The sequence below is a fragment of the Mus caroli genome, unplaced genomic scaffold, assembly GCF_900094665.2.
Source record: "Mus caroli unplaced genomic scaffold, CAROLI_EIJ_v1.1 scaffold_17704_1, whole genome shotgun sequence".
Lineage (NCBI taxonomy): Eukaryota > Metazoa > Chordata > Mammalia > Rodentia > Muridae > Mus > Mus caroli.
In genome coordinates this window covers 1-10,925 of record NW_018388747.1, presented here as the reverse complement: position 1 = coordinate 10,925, position 10,925 = coordinate 1, and the positions used below count along the sequence as shown (strand labels likewise).

General features: G+C 42.6%; 1 protein-coding gene, 1 non-coding gene and 1 pseudogene across 2 annotated transcripts in view; 2 read left to right on the top strand and 1 right to left on the bottom strand.

Annotated features, from left to right (window-relative positions):
• Positions 1-5,216, top strand: part of LOC110287767 (isopentenyl-diphosphate delta-isomerase 2) — a 6,390-nt gene extending 1,174 nt beyond the window's left edge. Inside the window, exons 2-5 of the mRNA XM_021154307.1 lie at positions 1,235-1,378; positions 2,218-2,310; positions 2,905-3,035; positions 3,580-5,216. Coding sequence (XP_021009966.1) covers positions 1,237-1,378; positions 2,218-2,310; positions 2,905-3,035; positions 3,580-3,897 — 684 coding nt within the window. The 5' untranslated portion in view covers positions 1,235-1,236 and the 3' untranslated portion in view covers positions 3,898-5,216. The remainder of the gene's footprint in view (positions 1-1,234; positions 1,379-2,217; positions 2,311-2,904; positions 3,036-3,579) is intronic.
• Positions 350-484, bottom strand: LOC115030271. The gene has a single exon (XR_003835858.1). It is a non-coding gene; the product is annotated as a small nucleolar RNA SNORA17 (small nucleolar RNA).
• A 166-nt stretch (positions 5,217-5,382) lies between the features above and the next one.
• LOC110287766 lies at positions 5,383-6,088 on the top strand (annotated as a pseudogene).
• The last annotated feature ends 4,837 nt before the right edge of the window (positions 6,089-10,925 follow it).

The following is a 10,925-nucleotide window of genomic DNA, read 5'->3' as shown; positions in this document are numbered from 1 at the left end:
CTGTTCGTCTTTCTCTTCCATTTCTCCATCACTTACTTGCTCCTCTTGTCTGGGATCTCTGAATATCTAGGGTCATCTCAGGAGTGCTATGTACATTTCATGCATTATGGCTCCAGGCTGCTGTCACCTTGAGCATGGTTGGTACCACCAGGCCTGTATGACACCAGACCTGTAGTCTTCTCAGGCTCTCTCCTCACCCAGCTTGCCCAAGTGACTCCTCCCAAAGGTCTATCTAGGTTTCGGTCCCAGGCACAGTTCTTCCAATCTCNGGCATGCTCCCAATCCTGGGAGTCCAAGTCCACCAGGCCTTGCCTGGCTGATGATCATCTCAGGCTCCGTTATTTCAAGGAATGTTAGACTACTAATCATTCAGATGTTCCTAGGTCAGAACACTGAGTGGAGACAGAGCCTTTCTCCTCTCTGCCACCTACTGACATACATGCGACTCAGCAGCCACTTTAGAGTCATTCTTTAAAGAGACTGTCAATTGAGAAAATGTCTCCATAAGATTGGCTAATATGCCCTAGGGTGTGGTGGCACCCACCTTTAATGCGAGCACTTCAGAGGCAGAGGCAGAGGCAGGTGGATCTGTGTGAGATCAAGGCCAGCCTGGTTTACAAAGTGAATTCCAGGACAGCCAGGACTACACACGGATAAACCCTGTTTTGTTGGGGGAGGGGGATGGGGGGGCAGGGGGAGGGAGGAGATTGGCTTATAGGCAACTCTGTCTGACATTTTCTTGATTAACAATTGATCTGGGAGAATTCAGCCCACAGTGGAGGGTGCTAACCCTAGGTAGGTGATCCATGGTTGTATAAGAAAGCAAGCTGAGTAAGGCAATAGGAGAAAGCTGGGAAGCAACACCACTCCATGACCTCGTAATCAATTCCTATCTTCAGGTGCCTGCCCCATTCCCTTGCACTGCCATTCCTCAGAGATAAGTATGATCTGAATATTNTAAGTTGGAATACCTACTCCCCACCATCTCAGCCAGCAGCTTCATTTCAAGAGAACTATCTCACCACACAGGGATTTAAAATCCATTGAGGAATAAAATTCAGACCCTGATCTCGCTCTAAGTAGTGGCATGGCTCACTGACTGATCATTAAAACCTCATCCTTCTCCACTAACGGTTACACATCCATGTCTGTGTAACTTCTGTCACTGATATGGGAGGGGCTTCCCACCTCTTATGTTTTCTGCTTATAAAAGACAGTCCATTTGTGGTCACAGGTATGTTCCAGGCAAGCAAAACTCACCTTGATGAACTCCAGCTAAAACGTCTGGAGGAGATGTGCATTGTCATTGACAAGCAGGATCAGATCATTGGGGCTGACACCAAGAAGAACTGTCACCTCATGGAAAACATCAACAAGGGTGAGCAGGAAGGAGGCTGCCATGTGCAGTCCTGGTGCCATTGGCCGCTCTCTGAGCCAGNCAGTGGCTGGAGGCAGCTGTCCAGAGGTTGCTGCTGGTGCTGCTGACTTGATAAGGTTAACACTAACGTCAGTAGAGTGGGTAATGTAGACTGTGACTGCTGTCTTGCGCTGGGATGGGAAAGTCAGAAATTGTAGCCAAGCTGGGGATGGTGCTGCACACTTTTAGTCCCAGTATAGAAGCAAAGGCAAGTTATCTCTGTGAATTCAAAGCCAGCCTGTACTACATACTCACACCTGTCAGGCGTATACAGCGATTCCTGTATTTAGAAAAAGTAGGTGGTAGAAAGTAACCCATTGTGAGCCCCATCAGTGCCTCATGTGTCACAACTTCAAGGGCATAAGCAGTGACTGTGTGCCACTGGCTCATCCATATGCCTGCACAGTGTGGCCAAAGCAGCTAGCAACAGAGTTCCAAGCAGTTCATAACATAGTGTCAAGCAGCTAGCAATATAGTGTCAAGTAGCTAACAAATGTTTCAAGACTTTAGATTCACACAGTAGGGTCTCAACCTACCTGGCAAAGCTTACTTTACTTCTGGAATCTCTAGTTTGTGTTTACAAGTGGAGGAATACTGCAGTCCTCACTTGCAGTCTTACTGTTCATATATAAATACTGAATCAGCAAATGTCAAACGACTAGCATACATTCTATCANAAGGATCATCAGCCACTCCAGGGGCCACCATCCTGTGCTGGATGAGAATGAGAGAGAAGGGGATGGACCTACAGATTCCATGCTGACTTNGCGTGACTTTACATTGTACACACTACTTTGCAGGCCTGCTACACAGAGGCTTCAGTGTGGTCCTTTTCAACATGAAAAACGAGCTCTTGGTCCAGCAGAGAGCAGATGCCAAGTACACTTTTCCAGGTGAGCCACTCAACTCAACTCCAGGGTGCACTGGAGTGTAACTTAGGGTTTAGGAGCCTCAGAGGGATGACTAGTAAGAAAACCCATCTAGACATTCTTCCTCCAATCCTGCCCCCCTGTGTGTGTGTGTGTGTGTGTGTGTGAGAGAGAGAGAGAGAGAGAGAGAGAGAGAGAGAGAGAGAGCGCTCATCAGTCCCACTCCAGCTGAAGAAACAAGGGCAGTAAATTACAAGCATTTGCAATTGGAATTGAGTCATGGAATTTTATAATCTAATAGAAGAACTGATACTGATAAGTCTGAGGTGAACCTGCTTTTTTTTTTAATATTTATTTATTTATTTATTATATGTAAGTATACTGTAGCTGTCTTCAGACACTCCAGAAGAGGGAGTCAGATCTCATTACGTATGGTTGTGAGCCACCATGTGGTTGCTGGGATTTGAACTCTGGACCTTCGGAAGAGCAGTTGGGTGCTCTTACCCACTGAGCTCTTGGTCCGTGAACCTGCTTTCTATATTAAATGACCAGGAAGGAATTTCCCCCTATTGAATAAAGTGCACTCTCACTAAAGCAGCATGCTGTACACTGCCCTAGGACATTTNACAGACTCCTGTTCTAGTCACCCTCTGTACGTGCCTGAGGAGATGGAAGAGAAGGATGCCTTGGGAGTGAGGAGGGCAGCCCTGAGACGTCTGCAGGCTGAGCTGGGCATCTCCCAGGACCAGGTACCCACTCACTCCAGCACAGGGCTCATGAACCTTTCTTTGTGGTCAGGGATCTGTTTAATAGGAATAGTGTCACATGACAGTGCTGTCAAGTTTCATCCACCAAAATGCTGACTCAGGGAGTGGATGGGGCACTAACATGGCTTCTGTCTTGCATAGGAAACAGCTTTCCTGTGGAAGTGCCCCACTCTGTTCCATGGGAAAGGCTGTGACACAAGTCACTGTATTGAAGCTGTTTCATTCTCAAAAGAAACTTTCACATACCTACATGTCCTAATGCTCAGAGCTGTTTTAGCCTCATGTCTTGTTTCCATGTGGTCTTCAATGTGAATGAAAAATGAAGCTGTTGTTGCCAGGAATTGTGCCCAAAGAGGGCACAATTGTGATCTACCATAGAAGGGCTAATTAAAGCTTAAGTGCTTCTGAGGCACTCTCTGAAAATCGCTGAGGAAAGGAATGAAGTGTTCTGGTGTTTTATTTGAATTTTTATGTAAATTTTTAGTTTATCTATTATTGACATTATACTGTAACAACTTTGACACAGATTTCCATAAAGGACATAATCTTCATGACCCGAAAATACCACAAGTGTCAGTCAGATGCTATCTGGGGAGACCATGAGATTGGCTATCTTCTGTTGGTGAGAAAAGATCTTACACTAAACCCAGATACCAGGGAAGTGAGACGCTGCTACTACATGAGCCAGAAGGACGTGCAGGAGCTACTGGACAGGGAGGCCCGAGGAGAAGAGAAGATCACCCCATGGTTCAGAAGCATGGTAGAGGATTTCCTGTTCCCTTGGTGGCCTCATTTAGAAGATGTGTCTCCATTCGTGGAGCCTGACAAGATCTATGGACTGTGAGTTGGGAGAAGTACAGTCTACAGCAGAGGTCAGCTCCAAGGCAGGATTTGAATAGCTTGCACAAGGGTGAGGGGAGTTATAGAAGTTGAGTGTTGAAATCCTTCAGTCACCTTGCCAGCTTAAATCCAGCCTGTGAATTTTAACCAATTGTTCCCTTGATTCTTCTAGCCCTTAAAAAGTTTTCTGCTGCAGTCTACAGAAAAATCACTTTCCTCCCTAAAAGTTCTCTGTGGTGCATCTGTTCTTCTGTAATCTTATTTACAGCAGAGGCTCAGACAAGGACCACAGCTGTCATCTCTGTTATGCCATCACTTGCAACTGCAGAACCCCTCCTGAGGATGTGTGGTGCGTGATGATAACAATGTACATGAGGAATTCATAGCTGGTCGGTGGTGGCACACACGTTTAGTCCCAGCACTTGGGAGACAGAGGTAGATGGATCTCTGAGTTTGAGGCCAGCCTGGTCTACATAGTGAGTTCCAGAACAACCTGGGCTACACAGAAAACCCTACCTCAAAAACAAAAAATAAATAAATAGGTAGATAAATAGATGCATAGCTACAGTAAACTAAAAGGACACAGAAGCTTACATTGTAACCAGGCGCATTAACTTCACAGAAGCTGTCACCCATTTGGTAAGCTAAGCAGCAGAGTAACAGTTGCTCTCTGTGCTCTCTGTACCCTACCTAGTAGTGACTTACAACAGAACATACAAAAGTCTTCTGTACAAATGTATTGAGAAATCAAACTTTCATTTCCTTCAAAATGAGTAAGGGGAGAATACTTTTGGCAAAATGCTATGTCTACATTATATAAACAAATAATGTTTATTCCAAACTATCTTTAATACATAAATATCATGAAAACACTGAATGCAAATACTTGAGTCATCAACTTGTTAGGCAGCCTTCTAGAACTGTGAAAAAANACCTGGGGAATAGACTTAGAAAAGGAAGAAAGNGTGTATNGAAATCTCAACTGGGATTGTGTGNCTCAATTCTTTCAGGCCTAAGGTCAGACAGAAACCAGTGAGGCAGAAGCTGGAGCTAAGAATGCTACCTATCTCCCAGCAGAAAGAGGAAACAGAGAAGCAGAGAAAAGATCATGTTGGCAAGGAAGAAGAGAGGGGAAGAGAGATGCACAGAGAGATTATATCCTCACAGACATAGCCCACATAGGTGCCACCTCCTTAGAGCCAATTAACTATGAATTCAATAGATTTACCAATGTTGCTACATTAGAGACCTGATGATCTAGTCACCTAAATTATGTACCATCTCTCCTACATCAGCATCAACACTTGGACTTCAGGACAGTTCTAAACTAACTATAATAAAATAAAATAAAATAAAATAAAATAAAATAAAATAAAGATATTGTGACTACTCTAAATTTTCTTTGACTATTGAAAAAACTTTTTAAATTTCTTGTTACTAAATAAATTGCTTGTTAACTTCCTTTCGGGTTTCTGCGGCAGCTGCAGCCATGAGCAGCAAAGTCTCACGCGGCGCCCTGTTGCAGGCGGTGCGGGAAGTCCTGCACAGGAACCAGCGCAAGCGCCACAAGTTTCTGGAGATGGTGGAGCTGCAGATCAGCCTGAAGAACTAAGACTCTTAGAAGGACAAACGTTTCTCGGGCACCGTCAGGCTTAAGTCCACCCGACGCCCCAAGTTCTCGATGTGCATTCTGGGAGACCAGCAGCATTGTGATGAAGTCAAGGCCATGTATATCCCCTACATGGACATCGAGGCGCTCAAGAAGCTTAACAAGAACAAGAAGTTGGTCAAGAAGCTGGCCAAGAAGTATGATGCCTTTTTGGCCTTCGAGTCTCTGATTAAGCAGATCCCACGTATCCTGGGCCCAGGCCTAAACAAGGCTGGCAAGTTCCCCTCCCTGCTGACACACGATGAAAACATGGTGGCCAAAATGGATGAGGTGAAATCTACAATCAAGTTCCAGATGAAGAAGTTGCCGTGTCTGGCCGTTGCTGTCGGCCACATGAAGATGACCGATGTTGAGCTAGTCTATAACATTCATCTGGCTGTCAAATTCTTGGTGTCCTTGCTCAAGAAAAACTGGCAAAATGTATGTGGGTTCTGTACATCAAGAGCACCATGGGCAAGCCCCAGCGTCTGTATTAGGATGCTCCAATAAACCTCAGTGCTGCCACTCAAAAAAAAAAAAAAAAAAATTGCTTGTTAAATTCTTTGCCGTCTGCTACCATATTGCATTAGGTCATTTTCTCAGCAATAAATAAAAAACATGTGAAAATTACCTCATCCTTGACTGAGTATTCTCTGGCCTACAGTCCTGGGGTGATTGCTCCAATAACAAATTCACAGGATTTCAGGGAAGAATTATTCAGTTGGAATGGAGGGCTTCTGCCATTAGGATCTCTCCTCTGTCATATCCCGACTTGTATCTTACCAAGTTTAGACTCAGTGCCTATATCCTGCTGACTCCTGGCAGAGTCAAGAAGTTATCTGTGCTGTCATCACTGACCTTTCTTGGTCTTGATCCTCACAACTCGGGCACAAATATAAGGTTCAGCACCAGGTGAGTAGGCTTTACTGCTAAGAAGCACTTGTGAGGCAAGGCTGGCAAGCTGAGTGGTAAGATGGAGGGAGACAATCAACGCTGCAACTGTCCTCTGACCTTGCTATGCGTGCTGTGGCACATGCCACTCTCCAGGGAAATAATCAGTGAAATCATTTTGCTGTAATCAATAATCAATCACAGTACTGTGGCAAAGACAGGACGATCCCTGGGGTTTACTGCTTACTCAGTGTAGCCTGACTGATGAGACAGTGAGAGATCCTGCTCACAGAAGTTGGGTGGTGTGTGTGAGGACAGCACTCACTTTCCTGTGGGCTCTCTTGTACACACACAATCCCTGCATGTACATAAACACATAAACTAGCAAGTACATGGACATACACACACAAACAGAAACACACCACACACACAAACACACACACACATACCCAACAGGCACACACGCTGAAGCACTAAGCTCCAGAAAGTGACCCAAGCAGGGGCACATATGACTTTAGGCAGCAGATTCTCTCAGCTCTGCCAGGCCTGCTCATGCAGTCTGCACTGACAACACCCTGCACCAAATCCTTCCAAGGGTTTGTAGTTGTTGTTTTCCCCCAAGAAGGCTCAGCCTTCCAACTAAGAGTTTGCATTGCAAACAAGCTTCCAAATAATCCTGCTGGTTCAAGGGCTGAGCTTAGAAAAGGAAAGACTACTCAAGAGTCTACACAGTCACAGGGCAAGTCATTTAAACCAGAGATCAAGTACATATAGGCTACTTCAGGTTTTTATTGCTACAGTGAAACACCACAACCAAAGCAACTCAGGGAGGAAAGGGTTTATTTGGCGTATGCTTCTGAACTAGTTTTCATTACTGAAGGAAATCAGGGCAGGAACTTGGGAGGCAGGAGCTGATGCACAAGTCATGGAGGGGTGCTGCTTACTGGCTTGCTCCTCATGGCTTGCTCAGCCTGCTTTCTTATGCTACCTAGGATCACCAGCCCAGCAGTAGTTCAACTCACAATGGGCTGGGTCCTCCCCATCAATCACTAATTTTAAAAATGCCCTACAGATCTTATTATGGAGCCATTTTCTCAACTGAACTTCCTTCTTCTCCAATGATTGAAGTTTTGTTAAGTGGACAGAATGCTCAACAGCACACCATACAAAATATTTTTAATTTTTCTACATATATGTTCTATTATTACCAAATAGTGAGTGAGGGATTACAGAATGCTGTGTGTGTGTGTGTATATATATATATATATGAGTATAAAATAAAAGCAAAGAACTTAAGAACAAACACTGGTTGTCAGGCAATCTGAAGTTCCAAGTAAAATTTAAGATCTACTAGCCCCAATGTTTTAGTACATACATCCATTCAATATGTATTTATTGTTAGTGGAGTCATGCAGAGATAATGAGGCACTGCCAACTTTAATATTTAAATGTGGTTATGTTAGGAGCTGGGGGAGATGGTTCAGCAGTTAAGAGTGAGCACTGCTCTTCCAGAAGGTCTCACTTCTGTTCCCAACACCCAGTCACGTGGTAGCTCAAAACCATTAGCAACACTAGTTCTAGGAGATCTAATGCCTCTTCTTGTTGAGAGCCAGCCTTCGGCTCACAAGAAACGGGTACACCTGTACACCTGGGAGGCAAGCCGGGGCTGAAAAGAGAGGGGAAACAAGACGGTCGAGAGAAAAATGGAGCCAAGACAAGGTTCCTGATCAAGGCTCAAATGTTTAATGGCAAATGCGCTTATAAAGGTGGTGGGGAGACCCATTCCCGCCAGTTCATCCTTGGAGCCTGGAACCAGCTGCAGGTGACAACAAGCAAGGCAGCCTAGCTTGTCCAAACCGGGAAAATGGCAAACAAAGGTGGGTCAAAAACATATACCCAATTCAGCTTTCTTGTCACTACAGTCAGCAAACTCACCTGTCAGCTTGTCACATGAATTAGCCGTCATACTTCTGCAGCTTTCTGTGAAGAGAACCTACACTTTTCCTTTTCCCAATAAGGTAGCTTTTCAGGATCAAGCCTTATGCCAATAAGTAGATCCTTTTCATCTCACCTAGACATGATTATGTCTGGTTTTTAAGATACTATGAGGCATTTATTAAGTTCTTAGACATACAAATTTCAAAATTCTTAAAATAAAAGTATGATTTAAATAATGTGCACGGGGATATATTAAATAATGTGCATGGGGATATAATTTCCCCCTTCCTTTGTTTTTTAAGAAGAAGAGTTTTTTAAGTTCCACGGTAGTGTCTTTGAGAATTAATAAATTGTTGAGAAAACATTTCAAATGCTTGACTGTTATACTCAGTATTAATATAACAAGGGCAGTGACTAATTATACTTTCAATTGTTTCTCTTGAAGAGTGGTTGTAACTAGAAAGCTTGAAAAGACATTAATAGTCACATGTGCATAAGTTATTTATTAATCAGAAATAAGAGCATTCATTTGCAGCAATTAAGTATAGGTCCTCAAGAATTAACACCATTATGTGGAAACAGATAGGAACTGAGGACACCAAGAGCAAATTTTTTACAATTTGACATGCACATTCTCCAAAAATACCAAAATATTATGTTAAACCATTACTGTTTTGAATATATAAAGAACAAGATTATATAGCTAATTTTTAAAAGTGCGATGAGCATGTTCAACTATTCCTTGTCCCATGGGGCTATAAGGAATTCCAGTTTTATGTTTGATGCCAAATTCTTTACAAAATGAAGTAAGTTTTTTGCTAGAATAGTATGGCCCATTATCCGTCTTAATAAATTTAAGCAATCCTATAGCATTAAAGGCTTGTAGTCAATGATCAATTACATTTCTAGAGGCAGAGAAGCAAAAAGAAATCCTGAACAAGTGTCAATACAAACATGTATATATTTTAATTTTCCAAATTCCGCATAATGAGTTACATCCATTTGCCAAATATGATTAGGTATAAGACCTCGTGGATTAACTCCTAAATGTAGCACTGGAGATAATGTAATACATTTAGGACATTGTTTTACAATCACTCTTGCCTGCTCCTTAGAGATCTTATGTCGGAGCCTTAAGGTATGGGTTGAGAGATGAAATATTTTATGATCACGTTTGGCCAAAGCAACAGGAGGTGAAATTAAGGCTTCTCCTATTAGTGCTCTATCAATGCAATCATTGCCTTCAGCTAAAGGTCCAGGAAGACCAGAATGAGATCGTATGTAGCCAATATAGAATGGATGTTTTCGGGCAAGAATGATGTTTTGCAATTGTGAAAACAAGGGTCCTGCTGGTGTATTAAAGTTAAACGTACCACAGGTCTCCAATAAGGGTACCGATTGTGCAACATATAAACTATCAGTAAAATATTAAAAGCCTCATTCACAGACTGAAAGACATTCAGTACTGCTGTCAGTTCTGCTAATTGAGCTGAGAGGCCAGTAGTCTTTATGATTACTTGTTGATAAGATATCCAGCTCACCCTTTAGAGGAGCCATCAGTAAACACCAGAACACCATTGTGCAAGGGTTGTAAAGAGGTCATATTAGGAAATATCACCTCATGCACATTCAAAAATTTTATCAACCTATCTTGAGGGTAGTGGCTGTCTATAGTTCCTTTAAAACCTATTTGAGCAAGCAACCAATCTGTACTGTGCTGTTTCAGCCACGTGTCTTGACCTACGGGATAAGGCTGAACAATAATATCTGGCTCTTTGCCAAAATAAGTTAGTGCCTGCTTCCTTCCAAGGATAATCATCTTAGCTACTGCTTCATAATATGGCAAGATATTATGTTTAGGAGAAATCCTCGAATGTATCCACATTAGAGGAGACTTTTGCCATAACAATCCTGTAGGCACATGAATTGTATTAAAAATTAACAGATGTAAAGGCAAAGAGTAATCTATATAAGTGACAAATTGGTTTTCAATAGCTTTTTCCACTTGTTGTAAGGCCAGCAATCCTTCTGATGATAAAGATCTAGGAGACGTAGGATCAGAACTCCCTTTAAGAATATCAAATAAAGGTTTCAACTCCCCTGTAGTAAGCTTTAAATAGGGATGAAGCCAATTAATATCACCTAACAATTTTTGAAAATCATTCAAAGTCCTTAAGTTGTCTCTGGGAATAACTATCTTCTGGGGAAAAACAGCTTGATTAGTAAGTCTAAAACCCAAATAATTATAAGGATCCTGAGTTTGTATCCTTTCAGGAGCTATCTGTAATCCTTATCAGCTAAAGCTTTATGTAAACCTCTATAACACAAAAGCAAATCGTGGGGGTCTTTTCAAGGCAACCCAGGACAAATTCTTAATTGTCCAAAAACGGTCTTCTTAAAAGAACTGTAATTTTTCTTATGAGTTGCATAAGCAATTGCAAGCTTGAGAATTAATAGCATCTGATGGATGAACAATTTTTTTAATTAGGTATTTTCCTCAATTACATTTCCAATGCTATCCAAAAAGTCCCGAATACACTCCCCCCCCAGTCCCC